Source organism: Cynocephalus volans, chromosome 3 (genome assembly GCF_027409185.1).
Source record: "Cynocephalus volans isolate mCynVol1 chromosome 3, mCynVol1.pri, whole genome shotgun sequence".
NCBI classification, from domain to species: Eukaryota; Metazoa; Chordata; class Mammalia; order Dermoptera; family Cynocephalidae; genus Cynocephalus; species Cynocephalus volans.
The window spans coordinates 4,530,525-4,558,407 of NC_084462.1; the positions used below are offsets into that span (position 1 = coordinate 4,530,525).

The window sequence follows — 27,883 nt, forward strand, 5'->3', positions numbered from 1 at the left end:
TTACATCAGATGCTCGGCAAGATTCTGAACATCTGAGGGTCCCTGACCATTTTTTCTATGTTTTCCCAACAATCTACCCCTTCAGGGGCCCTTGCTGTACAATCTATGCATTCAGAATCTTCTGCGATGTTCCCTTAGCAAGGATAAATGACCCTTACAGTTATATAACCTATTGTCTTTTCAATATGCCTTAAGGCTTGTCCTGTAGTTCTGTCCTTTCAACTATTAGTTGCACATGTCCAGTTGGTGTGATTTTCCATGGGAATCCTGTAGTCATACTGATGGGAAGTTCAGTGCATATTCAGTGAGCTGACACATTGATCACATGAACGTATGTATGTACCCACTTGACTCTGGTGCCCACAGCCAGAACACTATGAGTGACATTTGGAATTGAGTGCTTATCTGCTCCAGGCCATGTTACCTTTACTCGAGGAGGCCAGGTACTTGTCACCCAACGTGCAACTTGCAAGTTTCCTTCTAATTTCCCCAAGGCCTTATTAGGCCTACCCAGCATATATGGGGGGCTTATATTCTCCAAGGCCATTCCCATTGTACTGTCTGTCCCTGCTGCAAACAGGTTGGGTCTGGTAAGAGAATATTTCCATTCTTGCCATATCCTGGCTACAAAAGCTTATCTTTAGTAGTGACTTGCAGTTGTATACATGCTGCAGCCCTATGCAACAGAGCTTCCACTGGAGAGGGTCCACCCTTGTGGGGTCATTTAGAATCCTGACTGTTGGCCATAACTGCCGTGTTCACCCCTTCAGGGATGGGGGTTGGGCAGATAACAATAGTCCCCCGTTCAATCATTCCTGCTGCCAGGGGATGATATGACATATGTAACTTCCACTGAATAGACAACTGGGAAACCCACTTCTGAACCTTATGTCCAGTAAAGTGGGTTCCATTATCACTCTCTATGACTACAGGCCAGCCATACAGCACTGTAAGTCTATTCAATGTGTTCATAGTGTTTACCTGGTCTGGGGCCTTACAAGACCATACAAACAAAAGACCAGTAGCCGTATCAACAGCAGTGAAGATGTATCTGAAATTCTCTGACCTTGGCAGTGGTCTGACAAAGTCCACTTGCCATAAAGTCAGGGGCACCCTTCCTCGAGCTATTTGCCTATCTATATGGGGCACCGGCTGGGAGTGTGGACTCTCTTGAGCACATACTGAACAAGCATGACAGGCATTCACTACTTCTTCCCTTTCTATAGGCAAGGATCATCTCTGAGCTGCCATCCACATGGTTTTGCTGCTTTGCAAAATGACCTCCTTTTCCACATTTAAAATGTGTTTTGCATCTATGCTTTGGATCATCTTTTCCTTGCTCTCTAAAGCAGTGGCAAAAGCTATCCCCTGCATGTCTGAGGACTCAATACCTGCACAGAGACGAACATAGTCAGAAAATGTCCCCTTCTTATGGTAAGGGCAAATAGAGGACTTTATCAGATGGTCAAAAGGAAGCAAAAGGCCAGGGGAGTCAATGGCCAAAGGTGGAGGTGAAGGCAGTGGCTTGGCAGGCGGTGATTCTGGCTCACTATCTGTTTCCTCTTATCTTCTATCTCTTCAGTGCATTCCCCAATCAAAGGTTTTCCAATAACATCAGTGGGGGAAGAAAGTATATCAGGAACTTCAATAGGTTTAGAGACAGTTGAGAACACAGGAGCTTTAGAAGCCTAATGGCCAGGATGTAGATAGTCTCTGATCAAATTCCATAAAGAAAAGGTGTCATCAGGGAACTAAGAGGGGTTCACAGCACAATAATGTTCTTGGAGCCATCTCCCAACATGTTCTCAAATTTCAAGATTGACTGTCCCTTTTTCAGGAAACCAGGGGCAGACTTCTTGAATGTGATGTAAAAATTTTTCTAACTGAACAATAGAGACCTCACAGTCCCGGGCTTTAAACATAAATTTCAAAACGTGGAGAAGGAGATCCTACTCTTTGCGTCCACCTTGTCCCGTTAGTTTTACTCCTGACCATCTGACTATATGCCTTCTGCCCTAAACAGAATTGGTGCACACTCTAAAACATGAAGGTTTCCTCACCTATTTCCAAGAAGTTTCTCCATACTCAGGTCCCTGTTCGGCGCCACGTTGTTGTCGACCAGTACCCCGAGGGGAGACAGTGGGAAATGAAGGAAGACACAGCTTATCGAATGGGATCAGGAGCACCGTGCAGGCTGCTGGCCTGCAAGGCCTCTCAGTTGATTTTACGCTCCTTTTTATAAGACAGTGAAAATAACAAATTGTACCGATTAAATCAACTACATCTGCTACCAAGCTATTTAAGGAACAAAACATTTTCAACTGCCAGGGTGCTTAAAGATTCATAGCTGATTACTGATCAACAAAATAAGAACATATTTCTCATTTACAAAGCTTCCAGGGTCCTGGGTTCAATGAGAGGTCAGACCTCAAAGGGAGGTAGAAGGGGAAGTAGGCAAAAGAGGTGCCAGCCCTGCTGGCTTCCCAGAACAGCAAGGACTTTGTCAGCCTGCTCACGCACTACCCCACACACGAACTTCCCTTCTCATTCTTCCAATAGAGTTCTAGCTTAATCTCGGTAGGATCAGACGTAGAATTTACATTATGATGACTATGTAAATACTGTTTATAAATCAGTCACGTACAATACTATGATCCATTACTTTTACTTCCTTGAACAACATTTGATTCTCCCTGGAATTATCGTATTCCATCCAGAATTTCTGGCTTGTGGCTCTCAGAAAGCCCCGCCCTTAATATTGGCTCCACCTCTGGTGTAAGGGAAGCCTGTGTCTCCTGTAAGAAAAGTCCCGCCTCCCTTATTAGATTGCCTACTCCCATTGGCTCATGACTGCTCTCTGCTCTTTCCTGGGCTGGTGGCCCTCTGCAAAGGTAAACTGGATTCCTCACAGTTGCTGTTTTTGGCTTCCTTCTAAGGGTGTGACCACTGTCTTGTGCCGCCATTGCTTCTCCAGACCCGTTTCTGTCCTCAAAATCTTCCTCCTGTTTTCGACGTGCAGCCAGAAACCTCCCCAGGGAAATCGCCTGTCTCCCGTTTGTTTGCTTTTTTTCCTCCATGGAGAAAATGTTTTCATTTGTACGGACAACTACCTTCTAAGATGGCTGTACCCGCTGTGTCGCCTCCATATCTTTCTTTGCCTGAGTGGATGACTTTTCTCCCCGCCCCGCTGAACTGGATGTAGCCCACCCCATGTTTGTCTTGTATAAGCGCTAGCCTCTGAAAACCAATGCAATTTGTGGCCCAGGGCTGAAGGAGGTTCGAAATGGGGTGGTTTCAGTGGCTTTTCACAGTTCTGAGCTATCCCTGGCTATTTGAGCAAAAAACAGCCGGTTAGTTTTCTGTACGTCAAGTATTGAAAGATGGCCGCCCCCTTAGATCTGTGACGGGATGGGCGCCGACATATTACCTCACCTGGGTAAAGCCGGAAGTTCAGTTGTCCGTGTTCTGTACGACCGTTTCGGATCGTCGTTGGCCGCCATAGGCCGGCGCCAAGGCTGGGCGATGGCTTCGAAGTGGAAGAATTCACGGAAGCGCAGCGTCTAGGAAGTGCGGGTGGGTTGAGGAGAAAATCAGGTGTGTATGGGTTTCTCTGTGGAACAGGATGCGGGGGAGGGGGCTGGGGATGTCTGTGGGTGTCCGTGTTATGCGGAGCCGCGGGGCTTGCGGAGGGAGCAGAAACAGACGGGACTCCGTGACCGGGGTGATTTTGGAGTCAGTCCTGAGGTTTTCTAGTGGGCGTTGATTAAGGATCTGTCGAGATCAACGCCTGAAAGTCGTGTTCAGGGTTTGGTGTCTGCGGGTGACTGTCTGTAGGGCTTAGTGATTGAGGGCTGGAGTGGTGAGTGGTTTTGTCAGTGAAAGCGATGCCTGGTTCCGATTCGGAATTTAATACGCGGATCCATGAGAGGGGCCGCGGCTCACGGTCAGTGAACCCAGGTGTGTGGTCCAGGTGTCCGGATTAATCCAGGTGGGCGTGGCCAGTGTCTACGGAGGTCCAGACCTGTCAGTCGTTAAGAGGCTTGTGAAAGCTGAAGCGGTGGAGGTTCAGGGACCCGGGCTGGTGTGTCTGTTGAAGTTCTAACGTTACATTGTCCCTCAGTCCTTAAGTCCCTCTGCAAGGACTAGTTTATGTGTCTCTTGCGGCTTCTCACGTCTCTCCTTCCTTGCCTCGCGTAGATAGGAAAGCTTTTGGTGTGATCAAGGATTAACCAAATCTAAACTGGTAAGGATCCTATTAAAGATAAAGATTTTTGTCCTTCTTCCTGCAAGTTTACTGCACATTTACTATATGAATATATGTATACACACAGACTTGTAAATATTTCTTTCCGTTTTGTTCCGACACAAATAAAATAACATTTCTCTTACTCCCAAATTTGGTACTCAGTGATGACTTTTGATAACGGTTTTGTATACTGTATTTCAATTAGTCTTCATTTTTCTATGCTTGATTTTCACAATTCAGATAAACTGCTGAAACACTGGTAAATTTTTGCTTTGCCATTTAACTTCATGTTTTTAGTTTCAAAATTGGTTTTTAAAGATTTCTGTCGTAGTATATCATCAAGAGGCAAACTTGTGCATTATGGCTGGAATCACTAAGCATATACATATATTTAGATAGAATTTTGGTACTTAAAAAGTGCAGTTATTACTTTTAGGAACAGGTTATGATTCTGTATTTACCTAAGTGTGTTGTTCCCTGATGCCCATTTCCTTCTTGATTTTTAATTTGTTTTGTGATTGTCAATGGTGTCCTTATCTTTGAATTTTCTGCTCTCTTTTAATTTACTACTGCCTTGAAGAGCAATTAGTTTAAAATATTTATTTTGTTTCTGGTCACCTTGCTGAACTCTTATTATTACAAGCTTTCCCATCCTCCAGCATTTTATTATGAAAATTTTCAAACGTAATAAAAAATTTTACACTTGGATACTTTTGTGCCTATCATTTAGATTTTGTCATCATTGTGTTGTGTTTCCTTTATCATAAATCCATATATCACCCCTCTACTCATTATTAAGCCATCTTTTAAATTATTGTTATTTTTTTGGTGCATTTCAAAAAACTTCATACATTTGCCTCTAAATGTTTCAGTGGGCGTATAATAATTAAGTTCTACTGATAGCTTTTCCTATTAACAGCTTCATTATCCTCATATCATAAATTCACCCATTCCAAATGTACAGTTCAGTGGCTTTTAGTGTGTGCAACCAGCACCAAAGTCAGTTTTAGAACATTTTCATCACCTCGTACCCTTTAGCTGCCACCACTCTCTCTTCTTTACCCCCACTTCTGAGAAACCACTAATTTTTTTTTCCATCTCTATAGACTTGTTTATTCTGGGCATTTCATACAAATGCAATCATATAATATGTGGTCTTTTATGACTGGCTTCTTTCATGTAGCATAAATGTTTTTAAGGTTTGTCCATGTTGTAGTACTTCGTTCCTTTTTTACAATTTTTTGATTTAAAGGATTTTCTTTTCTTTCTTCATGTAGGAAGACTACAAAGTTAGATATTTTACCAAGGTCTATTAGTGATTGATTCTTCAGAGAAATGAGCACAGCCTTTTAAGCTCAGGCTATGTGCACAATAGTCTCGTGGGACTGGTTCAACTAAAACTGTACCACTTTCTCAGGAAAACACAGGGCCTATCTTTTTCTTTCAAAAGATCTTGTATATTCTATCTCCATGGCTGAGAAAGTTTCCATTACAGGGCAGACTGAGCCAAGCCAAGGGCAGATTAGTCTGAACCAACACAGTGTGGCATTCATGGCCCCCAACCAGTCTTTTCCCACACCCACATTCATCCCAGTCTGTTGAAAGCCTGGATTCTGCCAACAGCAAACCTGAGATGAAAACACAGAAAGATGAGCTGCCATCCTTAGATGCCCAAGGAAGTGGGGGCAGAGGAGCTCTCAAGCTGACATATCAGACAGAAACTGGTTTAGAGAAGTTACATCAACACGGTTGATCTGTTGGGGGAAAAATTATTTATTCCTTTTTATATCTGAATAATATTCCACCCTGTGAATGTAGCACATTTTGTTTATCCCTTCAACAGCTGATGAATATTTAGGTTGTTTCCTCCTTTAGAATTTTACAGATAATATTGCTGTAAACATTTGCATACAAGCTTTTGTGTGGATGTCCTTTAATTTCTCTTGTGTATAAACCTAGGAATGGTAACTCCATGTGGTGAAAATGTTTGTTTGAGGAAGTACCAGACTGTTTCCCAAAGTGGCTGTACCATTTAACTAGCAGTCTTTGAGTGTTTGCATTCCTTCCTATTTTCACGAACACTTGTTATTTTCAGTTTTCTATTTATAGCCATATTAGTGGATGTGAAGTGGTATCTCATTATGATTTTGATGTCCATTTTTCTGAAGATGTATGATGTTGAGCAACTTTTCATGTGCTTACAAAGTGCACAACATTGAGATTCATGTTTTTTCACTAATGTAGATTGTTAGTGTTTTTAATAGCTGTATTGTATTTGATTGGACATATATACTTTTACTTATCCAATTAATTCTGTATTAATAGACCTAAATAATATTTTTTGCATCAAATTTGTAAGCATGTGCCACTATTTCTTTTCCAAAAATTTATAGGTGGATTTTTTTACATTCTAATTATATCTCTATTGAAAGTGTTCAATACACAGTGTTAAACTATTCCCAAAACTGTTTAGTCATTTAATACCAATGAAGAAGTGCTGTGTGAAAGAAATAAAAAAGTAAAACAGGGAAACAATAAGAAGTGTGTGTTTTGGAGTGCTATCAGGTTTTAGTTATAAATCCTGTTATCTGTCAGCTGGCTAAAAACTTATTTCTGATATGTGTCAGTTGAATCTTTGCAACTCTGATTCTTGCTTAATCATGCTGTGAAACATCTTAGAATTTTTCTCTTCTCTAATATCGATTGTCCTCACTTGGGTTCCCCCACCTCCCGCTGGCAGGTACAGGTTACTTCATTTTTCATCAAATCAATTGGGTGGCATTTCCAGAATTCTTCTAGTTCATGGTGGTGATACTGCTCATCCTTGCCTTTCCATTGGCTTTAGAGAAAGTACTTATGTTGTTTAACTGTACACAATTAGGACGTATTGGATTTTTCTTAAATTGAGGTGAAATTTACAAGATAAAATTAACCATTTTAAAGTCAACAATTCAGTGGCTCTTAGTTCATTCACAATGTTGTGCAACCATCACTTCTATCTAGTTCCACAACATTTTTATTACCCCAAAAGGAAACCCTGCATCCATTACGCAGTCACTCCATACTCCCTTCTCCCCCAGACCTTGGCAACCACCAATGTGCTTTTGGTCTCTATGGATTTACCTGATCTGGGTGTTTCATATAAATGGAACCATACAATATGTGGTGCTTTGTGTCAGGCTTCTTTCACTTAGCATAATATTTCGGTTACGTATTGTGTGCTTCAGTGATTAGCCGCACAGTCTACCACTCTGCCTTAGCTTTCACGTCCTACTTGAACCAGCCTACACACCAGCCACAGGGAAAGCTTAGATCCTCAGGTCTTTTCTGAGCAGGCATCCTGTTTTATGGAGCATGCATATGGCTCCATAAATTCCCCAGTATGCATGGATGCTTTCCTTTGCCCTGGAAATTCTCTATATTTATATATAAAGAATATATATATATTTTTTTTATTATTGTGTAAAATGTGTATAAGGATTTCCATTTTAAGCATTTTTAAACATACAATTGCATGGAATTAATTACATTTACAATGCTGTATAACACTACTTCCTTTTATTTCCAAAACTTTCTCATCATCCTAAACATAAACTGTGTACCCATTAACCTTTAACTTCTCATTATTCCTTCCCCCTAGTTTCTGATTACCTCTAACCTATTTCTGTCTTTGAAGAATTTTTTTCTTTTTAATTTATTTTTTCTTAATTGACCCATGATAAGTGAATATATTTATGGAGTACAATGTGGTATTTGGGTATGTTTATATTGTGCAAAATGATCATATCAGGACATTTAGCATATCTATCACCTCAAACATTTGTCACCTTTTTGTGTTGGGAACATTCAACATCCTCTCAATTAGCTACATGAAGTTATCCAGTAATTTGTTGTTCAGTGTGGTCTTCCTATATTGCTGTGGAACACTAGACCTTATTCTTCCTCTCTCAACAATTCTGTATCCGTTGACCACCCTCTCCCTATCCCTTCTCTAGTCTCTAGTTACCAGTCTCTAATAATCAGTATTCTACTCTCTGCTTCTTTGAGATGAACTTTTTTAGCTTCCACACGTGAATGAGAATATGTGGTATTTCTGTCTGTGCCTACCTTATTTCACTTAATGTAATTTTCTCCAAGCAATTCCATGTTGTGGGAATGGCAGCATTTCATTATTTTTTTTGGCTGAGTAGTATTCCACTGTGTATATATACCACATTTTCTTTATCTAGTCATCTGTGGGTGAGCATTTAGGTTGGTTGCAAATCTTCACTATTGTGAATTGAGTTGTGATAAACATAGGAGTGCAGGTATCTACTTGACTTGTTGATTTCCATTCCTTTGGATGTATACGCAGTATTAGGATTGCTGGATCCTACAGTACTTCTATCTGTAGTTTGAGAAACCTCCAAACTTTTTTTCATAGTGGCCCTACTAATTTATATTCCCACCAACAATGTATAAGATTTCCCCTTTCTCCACATCCTTGCTAGCAATTGTTATTTTCTGTCTTTTTGGTAATAGCCACGCTAATTGTAGTAAGATGATACCTATTTGTTGCTTTAATTTGCATTTCTCTGATGATTAGTGATGTCGAGCATTTTTTCATGTACTTGTTGGCTATGCATGTATGTCTTCTTTTGAGAAGTATCTGTTTAGCTCTTTTGCCCATTTTTTTAATTGTTTTTTTTTTCATTAATCCTTTGTCAGATGCATAGTTTGCAAATCTTTTCTCCCATTCTGTATGTTGTCTCTTCACTCTGTTTTTTAGTTTTTTAGTTCATTTTATTTTTTCTATTTTTTCACTCTGTTGATTGTTTCCTTTGCTGTGTAGAATGCTTTTTAGTTTAATATAATCCCATTTGTTTATTTTTGCTTTTGTTGCCTGTGCTTTAGAAGTCCTATTCGTAAAATCTTTGCCTAGTCCTATGTCCTGAAGTTTTCCCCTATGTTTTCTTCTATAAGTTTTAAAGTTTCAGGTCTTACATTTAGGCCTTTAATCCATTTTTATTTGGTTTTGGTATATGGTAAGAGATATGGGTATAGTTTCATTCTTCTGCATATAGGTTTTCAATTTTCCCCACACAATTTATTGAAGAGACTGTCCTTTTCCTAATATATGTTCTTCACTCATATGTCAAAAATTAGTTGGCTGTGGATATGTAGATTTATTTCTGAGTTCTCTATTCTGTTTCATTGGTCTATGTGTCTGTTTTTGTGCCAATAGCATGCTGTTTTGATTATTGTAGCTTTATAGTATATTTTGAGGTGAGAGAGTATGATGCCATCTACTTTGTTCTTTTGCTCAAGATTGCTTTGGCTATTCAGGGTCTGTATTTGTCTGTTTCTGTTGCTAACCACAGAAATACCTGAAACAGGATAAATTGTAAAGAAACAGTATTTGTTGCTTACAGTTTTGGGGATTGGGAAGTCCAAAGTCCAGGGAACACATCTGGTGACTGCCTTGTTGGTAGTGGCTGTGTAGTGACGCAAGGTATCACATGGGGACTGGCTGAGCAAGAGACGGAGCTAAGCTTCTCAGTTGCTCTCCTTTTAAAGCCATCAGAACAATATCCATTACCACCCATTAAACCATCAATGGATTAATCCAATCCTCACACTCTAATCACCTGTCAAAGGCCCCTCCTTTCAGATATCATAATTGGATTTCCCACCCTCTTAACTTTGCTAAATTGAAGATTAAGTTTCAGTGAGTTTGGGGAGAGACATTCAACCCACAGCAGGGTCTTCTGTTGTTCCATGTAACTTTTTGAATTTTTTTTGCTATTTCTGTGAAATATGTCATTGGTAGTTTGATGGGGATTGCATTGAATATGTAGATCGCTATTGGTAGTACGTTCATTTTGACAACATTGATTTTTCCACCCCATGAACATGCAATGTCTTTCCATTTCTGTGGGCCTTCTTTAATTTTTTTGTTTGTTTGTTTCTTTGTTTCTTTGTGGCTTGCCAGTTTGGGTAACTGAACCCTTGACCTTGGTATTACACCACCACGTTCTAACCAACCAAGCTAAGTGGCCACCCTAATTTCTTATTTATTGATTGATTTTTACTTTTAAATTTTATTTATATATATGTTGGCCAGCCATAATTTCTTTAATCAGTTTTCATAGTTTTCTTTCACCTCCTTAGTTACCTTTATTCCTAGGTATTTTATTTTATGTTATTTTATTTTATTTTATTGCCATTGTAGGTGAAAGTTTTTTTCTCAATTTCTTTTTCTGCTAGTTCATTGTTGTTGTTGTGTAGAAACACTACTATTATCTGTATGTTGATTTTTGTATCCTCCAGCTTTACTCAAGTTATTTTTCAGATCTAGACATTTTTTGGTATAGAGTCTTTAGGTTTCTCTCTATAAAAAGTCATATTATCTGGAAACAGGGACAGTTTGACTTCCTCCTTTCCAGTTTGGATACCCTTTATTCCTTTCACTTGCCAAATTGCTCCAGCTAGGACTTCCAGTACTATGTTGAACAAAAGTGGTGAGAGTAGGCATCTTGTTTTAATCCACTTTTTGGAACTTTTCTCTGTTCAGTGTATTAACTGTGAGTTTGTCATTTATAGACTTTATTGTATGAGGATTTTTTTTCTACAGCTAATTTGTTGAGAGGTTTTTTTTTTTATCATGAAGGGATATTGAATTTTACCAAATGCTTTTGTTGCATCTATCAAGATGATTGTATGTATTTTCTTTCATTCTGCTGATGTTATGTATTACATTTATTGATTTGCATATGTTCAACCATCCTTGCATCCCCTGGGATAAATCCACTTGATCATGATGTACTGTTGGATTTGATTTGCTAGTAATTTATGAAGGATTTTTGGTTCTATGTTCATAGGGGGATTGGCTTGTAGTTTTCTTTTTTGTTATTGTTGTATCCTTGCCTGGTTGTCATATCTGGGTAATACTGGCCTCATAGTATGAGTCTGGAAGAATTCCATCCACTCTATTTTGTGAAATAGTTTGAGAAGTATTGGTATTTTTTTTAATGTTTGGTAGAATTCAGCAGTAGAGCAATCTGGTCCTGGGTTTTTCTTTCTTGGGAGACCTTTTATTACTGATTCAATCTTGTTACTTATTATTGATCTGTTCAGATTTTTTTGTTTATTCTTCGTTCAGTCTTGTTAGATCATATGTATCCAGGAATTTATCCACATCCTCTAGGTTTTCATATTTATTGGCATACAGTTGTTCATAATAGTTTCTAATGATCTTTTTTCTATTGGTGTTATCAGTTGTAATGTCTCCTTTTGCGTTTTTTATTTTATTTATTTGGGTCTTTTCTGTTTTTTTCTGGGTGACTCTGGCTAGTGGTTTGTCAGTTTTGTTCATTTTTTTCAAAAATCAGCTTTTTGTTTAATTGATCTTTTGTAGTCTAATTTTAGTCTCAATTTCATTTATTTCCACTCTGATTTTTATTATTTCTTTTCTTCTACTTATTTTAGATTTGGTTTGTTCATGCTTTTCTAGTTCATTGAGGTTCATTGTTAAGCTGTTTATTTAATGTAGGCATTTATTGCTGTGAAATTTCCTCTTAATATTGCCTGGCTGTATCCCATTGGTTTTGTTATGTTTTGTTTCTGTCTTTGTTTGTTCATGAAGTTTTAAAATTTCTTTCTTAATCTCTTCTTTGAACTATTGATTGTTCAGGAGCATGTTGTTTAATTTCCATGTGTTTTCATAGTTTTGGAAGTTCCTCTTGTTATTGATTTCTAGTTTTTTTCCATCATGGTCAAAAAAAAATACTTGATATGATTTTGATTCTTTTTTTTTTTTTTAACTTGTTGAGGTTAGTTTTGTGGCCTAGCATATAGTCAATCCTGGAGAATGTTCCATGGGCTGATGAAAAGAATGTGTATTTTGCAGCTGGTGGATGAAATGTTCTGTAAGTGTCTGTTAGGTCCATCTGGTGGTCTATAGGCTCTTTTATATTTGATATTTCTTTGTCATTTTTTTTCTGTGATGATGTGTTGAATGCTGAGAGTGGGGTGTTAAAGTCCCCACCTATTATTGTGTTGGCAACTGTCTCTTCCTTTAGATTTGATAATATTTGCTTTATATATTTGGGTGCTCTGGGGTTGGGTGTATATATATTTATAATTGTTATATCCGCTTGCTGTATTGATCCCTTTGTCATCATATTATCCCTTTCCTCATCTCTTAGTACAAATTTTGATTTAAATTTTATCTGATAAAAGTATAGTTACTCATGCTCTTTTTATGATTTTATCTGATATAAGTATATCTATTCCTGCTCACTTTTGTTTTTTATTTGCTGGGAATTTCTTTTTTTCTCCATTCACTTTCAGTCTCTGTGTATGTAAGTTGTGTTTCTTGTTGGCAGCATATGGATGAGATTTTTTTTAAAAAAATCAATTCAGTCTATATCTTTTAATTGGGGCATTTAATCCATTTATATTCAGGGTTGTTACTGGTGTGTGAGGTCTTACTCCTGTCATTTTGTTCTTTGTTTTCTGATTCTTTTGTGTATCCTTTGTTCCTTTCTTCCTCTCTTATTGTTTATCCACTTGGTTTTCTGTATTGATAAAGTTTAATTTTTTCTTTCTAATACTTTTTTGTTTTGTTTTGCTACAGGCTGATATAGGGATCTAAATCCTTGACCTTGGTTTGTCAGCACCACACTCTACTGAGTGAGTGAACTGGCCAACCCTCTCTAAGTTATGTATTTATTCTACTAGTAAGTTTTGTTTTCTCAAAAGTTTTCATGGTGGTTGTTATCGTTCATTCCCTTCTAGGTGTAAGACTCCTCTAAGCATTTTTTCTTTCTTTTTGTTTTTAAGAAGGCTGGCCAGTATGGGCATCTAAACCCTTGACCTTGGTTCCTAAACACTTTTTTTAAGGCTGGCCTTTTGATGATGTATTCCCTTAATTTTTGCTTGTCTGAGAAAGCCTTTGTTTCTCCTTCATTTCTGAAGGATAGCTTTGCTGGATTTAAAATTTTTGACTGGCAGTTGCTTTTCTTTTTTCTTTCAGTACTTTGAATATATCATCCCATTTTCTCCTGGCCTGTAGGATTTCTGCTGAGAAGTCTGCTGTTAGTCTAATGGAGATTCCCTCATAAGTGACTTGATGCTTTTCTCTTGCTGTTTTTAAAATTATATGTTCATTAACTTTTGACAGTTTGACTATTCTGTGTCTTGGAATGAACTTTTTTGGTTTGAATCTATTTGTGGACCTTTGAATATCCTGGATTTGGATGTTCCTATCTTTCCCAAGACTAGGGAAGTTTTTAGCTATCATTTCATTAAATATGTTTTCAATATGTTTTTTGCTTTTTGCTTTTTCTGGAATGCCCATAATTTGAATTCTTCTTTGCTTAATAGTATTTCATAAATCTTGTAGGTTTTATTCATTTTTATAATTCTTTACTTATTTATTTATTTGTTTTTATTTTCCTGGGTTATTTCAAAACATTTGTGTTGAAATTCAGAAATTCTTCTGCATGATATAGTGTGTTGTTTTGATTCTTGTATGTAATTTTTATTTCATTCCATGAATTCTTCAGTTCCAAGATTTCTGTCTGATTATGGTATATGTCTCTTTGTTGATTTTCTAATTCAGATCATGAATTGTTTTCCTGATTTTGTTGAGTTGTTTGTATTGTCGTGTATCTCGGTGAGTTTCCTTAAGATTATTAATTTGAATCTTTTTTCTGGTACGTTCGTAATTTCTTATTCTTTCAGACCAGTTACTGTAGAATGCAAACAGCCAGACCATTTCTCACTTGATTGCACATGCATGCAATGGAAAGGCACAGGGGTAGGTCCACTAGTGGCATGACAGATGAACTGTTTCTTTGAGTCAGGGGCATGGATATGCTTTGGTTCAGCTAGCCTGGTGCAGATCTTCCAGGAGCCAGTCCACTCCATCATTTCTTGAGGCCAAGTGTGGCACTGTGATTCACTTGACATTTCAGAGCAGGCCTCCCAAGGGTGGGGCTGCTGAGCATTTTCTCTTGTGGTAGGCTATCCTGCTAGTCAGAACTACCCAGAGAGGGCCCCAGCCAATCACTTCTTGGAAAATTATGAGGTGGCTACAAGAGCTGCAGAGAAGGAGCCCTGCCAGTTACTTCTCAAACAGTGGGCTAGGCCACTATGCAAGGCCAGAGAGAATGGGCCCTGCTAACTACTTCTTGGGCAGTGGATAAGGCTGCTAGGAAGGGTTGCAGAGAGGGGGCCCTGTCAGACACTTCTTGTGCAGTGGGCGAGCAGCCAAGTGGGCCTGCCAAAAGGGAGCTGTCTAGCTGCTACTCAAGCAGTAGGTGAGGCTGCTAGACAGGGATACAGAGAGGGGCTCCTGTCAGCTGCATCTTGAGCAGTGGGCAAGGCCATGGAGCAGGCCTGCCAAGAGGGAGCCTGGCCAGCCTCTTCTCAGGCAATAGGCAAAGTCACATGGCAGCACTCTTGAAGTTGAAACTGGCCACTTCTCCAATGGGGCACAGATATGCTTTATTTCTGCCAGTGAGACAGGGGAGCTGTTTGTTAGGATAGGGTTGTGAGCTGTTTTTCTGGGTTGGAAACTTGGAAACATAGAAATCAGCTCAGTGGCATTGGGAGGAGGGGGAATTTTTTGTCTGATCTGTGGCTGGGGACATGGGGAGGTTAGTTTAGTAGGCCTGAACCAGAGGGTTGGTTCAGTTAGAACTTCCTATTCTGCCATTTTCACTCAATGTGATTTTCCTCCATGATATAGTTAATTTTATTTCCTTGTTGGTGATAACTTTTATTTAAGGAAATAAACTGTTGCAAGTGCAACTTAAGTGGTATCCTTAATAGTCCATCCCCCTTTTTCTTTCCCCAGTGATAACCACTCTCTTGAACTTGTTTTATATTATGTATGTTTTCATATACTGCATGTTTTTCATTTAATGCATGTTTTTCACATAATGCATGTTTTATATATAGTTTCAAGTGACATATAGTTTTGCTTTACAGGTTTTGAATTTTTTCTGTTGACTTTCCTTTGTTGTTTGTTACTTTCATGTAATGATGATTAATGATCATGGCATGTTTGGTAATGATGTTTTAGACTTTGTGGAAATTTTCTTTATTGCTTCCTATATAAACACATATTTTCAGAAATGGTACTTCTCCAGTGAAAGGACCCAGCCACTAGAGGAAACAGGAATAATTACTTTCTATAGAGAGTTCTTAAGGGTCAAAAATGAGGTAGAAACTTTAGCTATTCCTAGATATAGGGCTATAGAAACTCATGGGAATGGACACCTTGCGATTTGAAGCACATACCCTGGGTGCCTCTGATATGTTGCATTCATCCACTGCCTCCTTCCCATAAGAGTCGCATCATTTGGCCTGTGCACTGTTCCATTGGTAGCCTTTCAAGAAGACAAGTGTGACAGGTCTACTGCCTCAGCGAAGTGCCTCTGGAATTGTAGAGGGAGGGGAGGTTATGCAGTTGTGGGTCCGAGGATGAGGAAGTACAGGTCCTATGGGTTTGGAGGAGAGCCATAGGGAACTTGTCATGGTGATTCTACCCAGGTAGGAAGAAGGAAAGGTCAAGATGAGTCCATCAAGTTGATGCTCTCACCATGTGATCCTGTACTGTGACTCTAGAATTTGGCTTACACAATGCCTCTGGGGCTGCTGGTCTGTGACTTGCTGCTTTCAGGCCAGGGGTGTGGCATGCAGCGTTTCCATTTGTTGTTAGACAAGAAGGTAGTTGCATGTGTCACCATTAGCAGAGCTGATTCTGGAAGTTCAGATTAGAGGTCTGTGGCTATGTGGCCATCCTTCAAGTGATGCTGTAGAAATGAAATTCTTTCAGTGTAGTAGCAAAGAGAGCTCAGTCTTATGATGAGCATATATGGTGAAGGGAATAAGGTAATGCCTAATGTCATGTTCTTGTAGACAGGCGGACTTCGGTTCAAATTCTGACTCTGCCATATATTGTGTGTTCTTTGACAAGATAGTTAATCACCAAGCCATATGTTCATGTTGGAATTGGGAATAATGATTTATAGCATATAGTAGTGTCCCCAACCAGTACCCCAAGGGGAGATGGTGGGAAATGAAGAGACACAATTTATGGGATCAGTAGGATCTTTCATGCTGCTGACCTGTAAGGCATCTTAGTTAATTTTAGGTTACTTTTTATAAGCCAGTGAAAATAACAAATTGTACTGATTAAATCAGTTATGTCTGGTACCAAGCTATTTATAGTTCATTTTCAGCTGCCTAGGTGCTTGAAGATTCATAGCTGACTCCTTATCAACAAAATAGAAACATAAGTTTCTCATTTACAAAGCTTCCAGGGTCCTGGGTTCAATCAAAGGTCAGTCCTCAAGGGGAGGGAGAAGGGAGAAAGGGGCAAAATGGGAAGCCATATCCCCTAGAATATCAAGGACTTTGTCAGCTTGCTATTTAATACCTCATATAAGAGTATAATAAAGTGGTCACTAATGAGAAATTAAATAAGACAATACCCATGCTTTGCTTAGCATATTTGTCTTCAATCTGAGGTGTGCCTGTACTTGAGGTGTACAATGACTTTTGAACAGGTACATGGGCAAACATGGGTTTAAAGAAATAAATATCCAGATTGTCACCTTCTATATATGTTCTCTTTCTAAAAACTGATCTCCATGAGAAATCCTTTGGTGTTGCAGCATGATGTTATGTTGGTTCTTCTCTCCCATCTTCCCTCACAGTCACCCCACTTCTACCAAAGAAAGATTTGTTGATTATACAGTTAGAATTTTATGTTTTATTGCGCCACAGGATAAAAGTTTCTGGGGCCCCAAATAAAGGAGCAGTTAGAGATGGCCTTGACGTGAGCCCAGCACGAATGTGCACTCAAAGTGAATTTCCTCTTAAGTCCACAGGTCCTGGCTCCAAGAGCAAGACACAAGTGAAGAGACGAGATTCCAGGGCCTAGATATCATCATTTGTTGGGACATCCTTGACTGGAGGCTAAGATTTCTAACTAGAAATTTAGAGCAGTTCAAGAAGAGACTGAAGACACAACATCCTAATTACTGGCTATATCCCATAAGAGAAAAAATGATCAAGGCCCAGGTGACTTTTGGTTTGTTTTACTCTTTCCTTTATTCCATAATTGATTTCTAGAGCACTTTAAAAGTCAATTGAATTAAATGGAAAGTATAAATTGGTAAAGCAGGACTAGTGCACAAATAGACTCTAACTTCAAATTCAAGACAAAGTAGGACCAGGAATATATTATTCATAGGTGTGGTATCATAGAAAGATATTTGGTCTTCGCCCCTAGTTCTTGGCACAGAGCTCCTAAAACTCTTAGAATTCCTGAATGAAAATAGTGATAGGTGCCTCATTTGTTCTAAGAAAGTTACTCTTGGTGGACACTTAGATAGCTTCAGTATGGAGGCTGGTCAACAGAAAGACCAATCCTTAATTAGAAGCTTAGAACTTTCAGCCCTACTCCCACCCACCAGGGAGGGGTGAGGGAGATTGAGTTCAATAACCAGTTGCCAGTGATTTAATCAGTCGTACCTATGTAATGAAACCTACATAAAACACCTAAGCAATGGGGTTCAGAGGGCTTCTGCGTTGGTGAACACATTGAGTTGCTGGGAGAGTGGTGGAGTGCCCAGAGAGAGCATGGAAGTTCACACCACCACCAACACTCCTATACTTTGCCCTGTGCATCTGTTCCATTTGGGTATTCCTGAGTTGCATCCTTTATAATAAACTGGCAATAGTAAGTTCAGCGCTATGCTAAGTTTTGTGAATTGTTCTTGTGAATTTTTGAACCAGAGGGTGGGTTGTGGAAACCCCCAAATTTGTAGCGAAGTCAGACAGAAGTGTGGATAAACTGGAGACCCCACAGTTTCAAAACTTGCATCTGAAGTGGGGTTAGTCTTGTGGGATTGAGCCCTTAGCTTGTGGGGTCTACACTAACTCCAAGAGTAGGTGCCAGAATTGAATTCAATTGTTGGATACCCAGTTGGTGTTGAAGATTTAGAGAATTACTTGGTCTAAGGAAAAACCCACCCAATTATTGTCAGAGGTGTTATGAGTAAAAACAGCACAATAGAATTTACACTGAATGATCAGTATCAGAACATAATGTGTGACTGGAGCATCTTGTGGGTTGTATTAGGTGTCACCTTCTGTCTAATGTCTCTGACAGTCATCACAACCAGAGAACCATAATGGTCACAAAATATGCACTAACTCTGAGGGGAAAGCAGACCAGTTCCTGAGAGGTGTCAATATTTCATGCCACTTAGGTCTCAGGACATTTTTTTGGATGGTTATTCCTAGAGGTGATGTGATAGATGGTATCATAAATGCAGATTTCTCATAAATGCTAAACTGAAGTTTCTCAGAGACCCCTTAGGAAAGAGATGAAGAGAACTCAATACAGAGTTTTTCATGGGACCATGGCAAGGTGACCAATGGACTCAGCTTTATGGCTCTTAGGGCCAAGCTAGGAATAAAACCTTCATGGTCTAGGAAATTGGAAAGATTCTGTGACTTCCTAAAGTCCCTTATGAACAGGTGGCTGAACTGGTATTTGAGTACAAATTTGTCTGTAGGCATTTCGAAGTTATGCTGTCTGGTAAGGGCATGGGTTATCAGGAACCAGAGGGTTTGCTTTAGAACTTCACCGTAAGATAGTACACACTTCTTTCTGTGTTCAAAGCCAGTTCTTACCTACTGCTGCCTCCCTTGTTACCTTCTTAAAATTTAATCATACAGACTGGCCAGTTAGCTCAATTGGTTATAGCATAGTGCTTGTGACTCCAAGGTCCAGGGTTTGATCGCTGTACCAGCCAGCTAGGGGAAAAAAAAAAAAGAAGCCATAAATGTGCATGGATACATTTTAAAGGTTAAAATAAAATTGTCCAATGATTATAAAGTATATATCGTAGAAAAGTAAGGTTCCTTTGCATCCTTCTTTTCCTAATTGCCTAAGTGCAGCTTTAACAAATGGGCAGTAATACATATTTCCTGTCACTGTTCCTGTGTGTGCATCTACCATATATATGTGTATATGTATATATATATTTACAGATGTATCTGTCTCAGCCCTTGAATCTTTGGATAGTGCCTTTCCGTTATTATATTTTCTTTTTCATACATTGAATTGGTAAATGCTAGACCTCACCTGTCTTCCATATTTATTAATCTGTCTTTTATATTCGATCATTTTGTCCTGTGGTACTTTCTCCAGATCTAGTTCACTAATTATGTCTTCAATGTAATTGATATGTTGTTAACATACCTGATAATAATTTTTTAAATTGTGTGTGTGTGTGGTTTTTGAGCAATACTATGTTTTTCATAGTCTGTTTAATATTGCTTAATAGTCTCTTGCTCTTTGGACATGTTTTGGAAAGATTCTTTTACTCCTCCAAAGAGATAGGTAAAAAATAGTGTTTTCCTACTGTTGTTCTCCGTACAATATTCAACACAGAACATTTTACCTCTGGTCACCAAAAACTGTGTGGGTTCTTCCTCACCAACAATCAGTTCTCCAGCTGATATCAACTGGGTGCCCTATAATTCAATTCAGTTCTGACACTTATCTACCTGGAAATATTGTCATATCCCACAGATTGAGAGCTCAGTCCTGCAAGACTGCCCACATCAGACACCAATTCACAAGCAGTACATTGTCACTTATCTTTCTGGCCAACTGGCTATAAATCAGGATCCCCACAACCCCCTTCTCAGATTTGATTAGTTTGCTAGAGCAACTCACAGAACTCAGAAAAACACTTTATTTACATTTACCAGTTTATTGTACAGGATATTATAAATTATACAGATGAACAGCCAAATGGAAGAGATGCATAGGGTGGGGTATGTGGGAAAGAGTGGGAAGTTTTCATGACCTCTCCAGATGCACCACTATCATCCAGGCATCCCCACGTGATCAGCTATCCAGAAGCTCTTGGAACCGTCCTTGTGGGTTTTATGAAAGCTTCATTCTGTAGGCATGATTGATTACATCACTGTTAAGTGTTTGGTTATCAACTCAACCCTCAGCCCCCCTCCGCTTCCGGAGACCAGGGGGTGCAGCTGAAAGTTTCAACTTTCTAATCCCCTGCTTGGTTCCCCTGGCAAAAAGACCTGATCCTGAGGTTATCCAGCAGACCAAGAGTCACCTCATTAAAACAAAAGACACTTCTATTACCCATGAAATTCCAAGGGATTTAGGAGCTCTGTGTCAAATGCTGCTATCACTCAGGAATTTACAAAGATCTTAGGTGCTCTGTGTCAGGACCCAGGGTCAAAGACCAAATATTAAAATAAGAGATTCTTCTAGCCCTCCTGCCTGTAAGGGTTTTGGGAATTCTGTGTCAGGAATCGGGGGCAGAGACAATATCACACCTTCTAACATACAAAATAAACTTATTTGATATGTAGTATCTTATAGTGTCTATAGTGTGTTCATGGTTGATTCTGATATTGGGTATGAAGATTCATGATGAATATAGAAAAGTGCTATATTCATCTTGATATCACTAGAATATATTTAGTGCCTGATAAATATGTGTTCAAAAAAACCTACATATACATATACGTATATGAGATGTTCCTAGTTTAGCCAGGGCATTAAATGACTAGTTATTCTGATTTGTTAATTGATGGATGACTCTACAATTACAGCATATTTTGCTAGAGATTGATTTTGAACATAGATTTTAGAGATAGATTTTGCTTCTATCACAATGTGTTGTTTAAAAAATTACAACACCTAGGTATATAGATGCAGCGTATATTGTGAAAATGAGCTGAACAACATCCTTCACATTCCTTCTGTATCAATAAAAGAGAAACACTTCATATTAAGGAGAACTGTGTTATTACAGGAATCACTGACACTGGAGGATGTGGCTGTGGAGTTCACCAGGGAGGAGTGGCAGCTCCTGGGCCCTGCTCAGAAGGACCTGTACTGGGATGTGATGTTGGAGAACTACAGCAACCTGGTGTCAGTGGGTAAGGACAGCTCCCTGTGTCACTCAGAGGGTGTCCAGTCAGTGGCCTTTCCTTCTCAGCTTCTGAAAGCTCTAGAGGGTCTGTGGTGCCCTGAAGTGGTAGATTCTCAGTCACCTTTCTGGCCTGAGATAAAAGAGCATAATGTGCCACATTTGTGAGAGAAAAGCCTTTAATTTTCAGACATGTAAATTATGTTGTTCTTAAAATGGAGTGTTCTGTTATGTTGACAGATCACAGCCCAGTTTGATGAACCTGTCTTCTGTCATTTCCCATGAACAGGGTATCAAGCCAGCAAGCCAGATGCACTCACCAGGTTGCAACGAGGAGAACCATGGACAATAGAAGATGAAATCCATAGTCGAATCTATCTAGGTGAGTCAGTGAGATCCAGCAAGGAGGGTGACCAATGAAGTCATAGTCTAGACGTTCAGAGGTTCACAGCTGTGAGGGTGTTTGAGGATGTGTAAACAAGTCCCTCTTCCTAGGAAAGAGCTCTTTTTCTTTTAGGTGTTTTGAGGAACATATGCCTCTTTATCTCTGCTTAGATTTGGCCACTGTTTATTTCATCTAGCTCTTGATTTTTTTCTCTAGGTTTCTTTTTAGGATTCTGAAATCTCACCATTCTTCGCCCATCAGAGTATCACTACCTGTTCCTTCTGCTTACTTCCTTTGCTATGAAACTCTACTGTCCGTGTCTCTGTCCACAGAGAGATCTTTGATTTGAGCACTGTCTTCTGACTACTTCACCTTCCTGCCCCTTTTGATAATCTTGAGTTCCCTTCCTAACATCCACCCCCATCTTGGATTCTGTGGCCCCAGGGTAACCTGGTCTGTTGCTGTGCACATATCTGTTTCCTTAGTTTCTCTTTTTCCCCAATCTGAGGTCCTCCAAAGTTTCTGTTTTCCATTTGTTGCTCTGTTCACATATCCTTCAAACGTTTTCTTTATTCTGATGACTTAATCATTTGTTCTCTTTTGAGACTCTCGGATTAACATCTCCCTTCATATTTTCTAACTTTTACATGTTCATACCGTATATGTTACCATTTCCGTGGCAGCTCCTTGAGTCTATCCTGGCCACTGTGGAGTGACCTCAAAACTTCCCTACCTCCTCAGCTTCTTTATTTAAAGTCTTTCTCTTCCTGTTGATTTTTTCAAAATTCTCATTCTCTTTCCAGCCCAAACCAGATTACTAAACCTCAGTCCCACTTTGCTATATTTGTCTTGTGTAATAGTTATTTCTGCCCGTTGTTTTAGATTCTCTTAAATGAAATTGCTGGGCTCATTCCCTTAAAGCTTTCCTTTTCATATTATATGTAGTCTGATGGCATTACGTCCCAGTTAATCATAGCAGTCATAGAACATGAAAATTTCTTTTCTGTCAATTGATATTCTAGTCCAGTCTCCGTGATATGGCATCATCTTGCTTTTACAGAGTTTTTTCTTCCCCCTAAGGTCAAGATCAAAGTCTCCCCAATGTGTTCCATACATGTGATTCTTTCCTTGTTTCATTGCCTTAAATACTTTTTGATGGCCTTAAATATTTTTTGGTAGCCCATTACATACTAGCCCTGACAGTTGTAAACATCAACAACAAAATTCTTGGGGTTTACATTCTAAAAGGAGGAGGCACTAAATTAATCAGAATAGGTAAGTATCGTGTCTGGTGGTGAAAGTGCTGGGAAGAGCAATAAAACACATAATGTGGGTGACTGCGAGCTTCTTTTTGGGAACGAGAGTGGCTCTTTTTAAGGTGACTGAGTAACTATGTGAGGAGCATGAGTAGTTCACTTGGATGAATTACCTTCTAAGTGGGCAAAATAGCAAGTTCAAAAGCCCAAGGCTGGTGTATGTTTGAGGAACTTCAAGGAAGCCTATGTATGTACAGTGGAGTGAGTAAGAGGCAGTGGTTGGTGATATATGGAGATAAGGTCAATGTGGCAGTAGCTAGAGTTTGGTATAGACAGGTCAAGTAGGACCTTTCAAGGAGATTTCAAGGACTTGATTTCTTTTAAATCATGAGAGACTTGATTTTTTTTTTAAATCATGAGAGAGTTTTGAGGAGTAACATGATATAATTCATATTGCAAAGGGTCATTTGGCTACTTTGTAGAAAATAGTAGCTGGCAGAGGTTGAAGCCTGAAATCCACAGAGTGGTTGTCTTTGAACTGGGTTGAGGGAGTGAGTTTTAATCAGTTTCTGAATATATTTATTTAAAAAGGCAGATGGAATTTCCTACTGAAGTAGAAAAAGGGTGTGAGAGAAACATACAAATGAAGGATGATGGTAAGGTTTCTGGCATGAGTCCTGGAAGGAATAGAGTTTCCATTTCCTGGGATGAAAACAATGTGTGAAGGAGGCAATGTGCATTGATACATCAGGAGTTCTGTTTTAGACATTGTAATTTAGATGTGCTGTTCACATTCAAGTAGTGTTCTCTACTGCAGTTGGATATCTGAGTTCAGGGAGAGTAAGGACTACAGATAGTAATTTGGACTCAGTGAGATCCTCTGTAATGGGAGCACAGATAATGAAGAGGTTTGTACAACTAGTGATGAGTATTTCTTAAATGCATCGTTCCCTAATATGTGTACCAAGACCTCTTTTTCTGAGTTTGCTTGTGTTAGATTTGGGGCCTGGGCTAGTCCATATAAAATGCTGTAAGCAGGCCCTCTTGAGACTAGTTCATGAACTACAAGCCCCAGTACATGCTAGAAGGGATTCAATTTGTTGCAACATTTCAGAAAACTCTTACAGAGAGGTGGGACACTGAAGCTTCTACGGGAAGCACAATTTATTGGTCGGCGAGCTGTGACTCAGAGGACTAATGTCCAAAAGCTGCGCCCCCAAACACAGCAGGGCTGTTATTTCTATACCATAGTATTTCTGGGTTTTACAGCATGGTAGAGGGAGCTTTATCTTAGGGTGGAAAATTACAGACAAGAGAAAAACAGAGGAGAAATTCAGTTTCATCAGCCTGTGATAGCCACAGAGTGAGACTGAAGTGTGGCTGCAGCTGCAGAGAGGTGTCAGCTGTAGCTGGTTCTGCAAGATATCTGGTTTGGCCTCATTCCCCCCTTTGATGCATTGACTGTGGCCAGACATGGCTCAGTCATACAGTGTCATTATATATAGTTTTGGGGGTCCTGTCGGGCCACTGGTTTGTATTGTCATAGTGAAAACATTCTGTTGGTGGTTTTTTGGTTCCACCATGGCCTCTAGGGAGGATTTAATTGTGTTTATTATCAGAAGCAACAGGCAGGGGAGGATGAGACAAGTTCCCATTATGAAAAGGACCATAATAATGAGGGTTTGAACCCTCCAAACATGTTAAGCCAGCCACCAAACATTTTTCCAAAGAGGTTTCCTGGCTTCCAGCCAGGCCATTTTTGAACAGGAACATGAGCTAATTTTCTTATTTTTGTGGTTATATCAGTGATTGCCTTTTTGTTGTCATATATTTGTAAACAGCAATCTGAAGTGTTCCCCCTTCCTCCACTAGGAGGTAGTGTAATGCCAGTCAATTTCGATAAGTAGTCACTCTCGTTTGAGATTGTTTGTGGGCTAGGAGGTCTATTGCAGTGGAAGTTTCATTGCTGATTATCTCTAGAATTGTCTGGAGCCTGATGATATCATTTAGCATGTAGATGGGGGTTCTATCTCCCCAGTTACCATCCTGAGCCCAAGTGGCAGGACCAAGATATTGTATTATGCATTGTGGTGGCCATTCATCTCCATGTCCTCTGTTTTCCTCCCAGTTCAATGGACCTTTTGGGTCTCAGGTCATCATATAGGGGAATTCCCAGCTGTGTTTCCTCTTCCTTGGGTAACAGGAAGAAACCTGGTTGGATAGTTCCTTGGGCACAACATCCATTCCATCTGTGGAGTACATGGGTATAAGCCCTCTTTCCGTAGATCCAGAAGAGCCCTTCAGGTGCTCCCTAAGTTTTGGGATCAATAGATTTTACATTTTTTCAGTACTAGTTAATTTGTGGAATTCCCTGGAAGGTTCAAGATCCTGTACAATTTTGTAACCTAGGGTAACAAGAACTTGGAATGCAGGACCCATTGTGAGTTTTTCCCTTGGTTGGAAGTCAGGCCCAGAGCGATGGTGTTAGGCCACCAGGAGTATGCTGTTTTATTTGAGTATACCTGTTTACAGAAGGTTTTTCCAACCCATTTGGTGAAATTTTTACCCAGTCTACTGAAGCAATTTTGTCTGATGACCTCTGAGGACAAATCCCAGCTGCAGGGTGAGATGGATGCCCATGGGGCTATGGTCTTGTTCCATAGGAGGATTTTGGGAACCTCTAGGCTAGATTCCTTCCATGGCCAGTTTTCACTTATCAGGGAGCCCCCACATATCCATTAGTTTGACATGTTTAGGGTTGGGGCTATGCTCTCTGCCAGATGTATGAACAGGTTTTGGCCGACTGCAAAAGTGTTTTGAAAGGAGGCTTTGAGTTTGTTATAGAGGCCAAGGGATGGGATTGTGGGGGCAGGAGCCCTGGAGGAAGACAGAATGGTAGGGGTTAGAAGTCGTTCTCATGTTTGGCCAGGTTGTGGGTTTTCAGAGCAGCAAACTCCATTTGCCCTTTGGGAACCCTGGACCTTGGCTCCACATGACAGGAAGCAGAGTTGCTGACTCTCCTTGCTTTTCCCCCCAGGGGCCCTGGGGTTGAAATCCTGGCATTTACAGTTAGGGAGCCAATTGTCATCATCACCATTCCAGTCATAGCTGCCCCCAACTGGGATAAGCCAACGTGGTGTTGGAGTTTGAGAAGGACCCTGAGGGTTAGTGTCAGGATATGGAAGTGTAGTGGGGCATGGTTCTGTAAGGGAAAGTTGTGGCTAGTCTGGGGGTCCTCTAACTAAGATCCACAAGGGAAAGAAATGATATGATACATGCAGCAGAAGAGCAAAACAAAGAAAAGTATCACCAGTCCCAAAAAACAAAGTCCAGCAATTTCTGCAGGGGCACACTCTCTCATTGGAGATCCTCAGGCTTCTGCTGTGCATAGACTAGTCAGCCTCCAGAGTGATTGGAGCAGGGCTCATCCGTCTGGAGTCTCCAAGGCAGGTCAAGTTACCTGTTTCTGGAGGGTCAGCTTGCAGGGGGAAGTAGGGTGAGGGATGCAGTCCCAGGCAGCTGTGGATAGTTTGAGTCTGCTGTGATGTATCCATGGAGTGACCTCAGCTACTCTGACTGCAGTAGGGGTAGACAACAAGACAGTAAATTGTTCTCTCCATAGGGGTTTGAGGGGCTGTATATTCCATTCTTTTACCCAAACAGAAGTATGTGGCTGGTAGGGCTATCCAGGGGGGTTAAGACTAACTGGGAGTCATTTTCCTACCCACTGTTGAATGGCCTTCATGGTTTTTCCTAAGGCTGGGGGTTGTTGTTGTAAGGCCATGTGTCTGATTTCTGCCAGATCATCTTGAATAGCCTTGATGAGAGGAAGAGGCTTTCCCTACAGGATTTCAAAAGGAGAGAAGCCCATGCATTTGTGGGTGTAGATCAGATTCTGAACAAAACCATGGGGAGAATTTTGTTCTAGTGAAAGTGAGTTTGTTGACAAAGCTTTCTGAGGTGAGTTTTTATAGTCCTGTCCATGCATTTGACCATTCCTGAACTTTGGGGTTGATAGGCAGTGTGTAGCTTCCAAGTAATTGCTAAATTCCAGGCTAAAAGCTAAAGAATTTCAGCTAGAAATGCTGGTCCATTGTTGGATCCAATCACTAAAGGCAGTCCAAACCTTTGAATTATTTTTTGTAGGAGTATTTGAGCCACTTCATGAGCCTTTTTGGTTTGAGTAGGAAAGGCTTTAACCCAACCAGAGTAAGTGCATACCAAGACCGAGAGATATTTATATCCCTAAGACTTGGCCATTTCTGTGAAGTCCACTTCAAGGTTTTCAAAAGGAGTTGCACCCATGGCCTGTATTTCTGGAGGGTCATTCGAGTGTGACTTGAGGTTGTTGTGGGCACACAAAGCACATCACGTGCAGATGGTCCAGACTAGACTGTCAAGCTGTTGAATATAGAAGTAGCAGCTCAAAGTGGCTTTGGATGCTGTCTGTCCAAAATGGGAATCTTCATGGAACTGGTTACCTACCCTTGGGGCCAGGGAGTTAGGGATAACAACCCTTCCATCAGGGAGTTTTCACCATCCCTCCAGGAGAAGTGTTCCATTTTTTGTTTTAAGCTGGTTATCTCCTGGGGCATGTAAGTTTGGGTACAGTTGAGCAGAGAAGTTGAGAACAGAGGGACTGTTAGTTTCCATTGGGGTCTCAATGTGGGAGACAGGTCTGTGGTGGCTACCTTGGCTGCTTGATCTGCCTTGCAGTTTCCTTTGGCTTGGGAGCTCTTTCCCTTTTGGTGGCCCCCGCACTGTATGACTGCCATCATTTTTGAAGCCCAGACTGCTTCTAAGAGCTCAAGGACCTCTTTTTGGTACTTTATATCTTTGCCTGTTGAAGTGATTAAGCCTCATTCCATGTATAAGGCTCTGTAGGTGTGGGGGATAGTAAAGGTGAACTTGGAGTATGTGTAAATGTTGATTTCAGTTCCAGCTGCCAGCTGTAACGCACAGGTTAAGGCAATTTACCTGGCTTTCTGTGCTGAAGTTCCTGTAGGCAAGACCTTGA

General features: G+C 40.1%; 1 protein-coding gene and 1 non-coding gene across 3 annotated transcripts in view; one reads left to right on the plus strand and one right to left on the minus strand.

Moving 5' to 3' along the window:
• Positions 1-3,486: 3,486 nt before the first annotated feature.
• The window catches only part of LOC134373646 (zinc finger protein 613-like), a 33,623-nt gene continuing 9,226 nt past the window's right edge, over positions 3,487-27,883 (plus strand). Inside the window, exons 1-4 of one of the 2 annotated variants that reach the window (XM_063091610.1) lie at positions 3,487-3,594; positions 17,124-17,323; positions 21,109-21,235; positions 21,515-21,607. In XM_063091610.1, the coding sequence (XP_062947680.1) occupies positions 17,309-17,323; positions 21,109-21,235; positions 21,515-21,607 (235 nt within the window). In that variant the 5' untranslated portion in view covers positions 3,487-3,594; positions 17,124-17,308. The remainder of the gene's footprint in view (positions 3,595-17,123; positions 17,324-21,108; positions 21,236-21,514; positions 21,608-27,883) is intronic. The other variant, XM_063091611.1, reaches the window with a different exon arrangement.
• On the minus strand, positions 5,948-6,039 carry LOC134374434 (small nucleolar SNORD12/SNORD106). The gene has a single exon (XR_010023279.1). It is a non-coding gene; the product is annotated as a small nucleolar SNORD12/SNORD106 (small nucleolar RNA).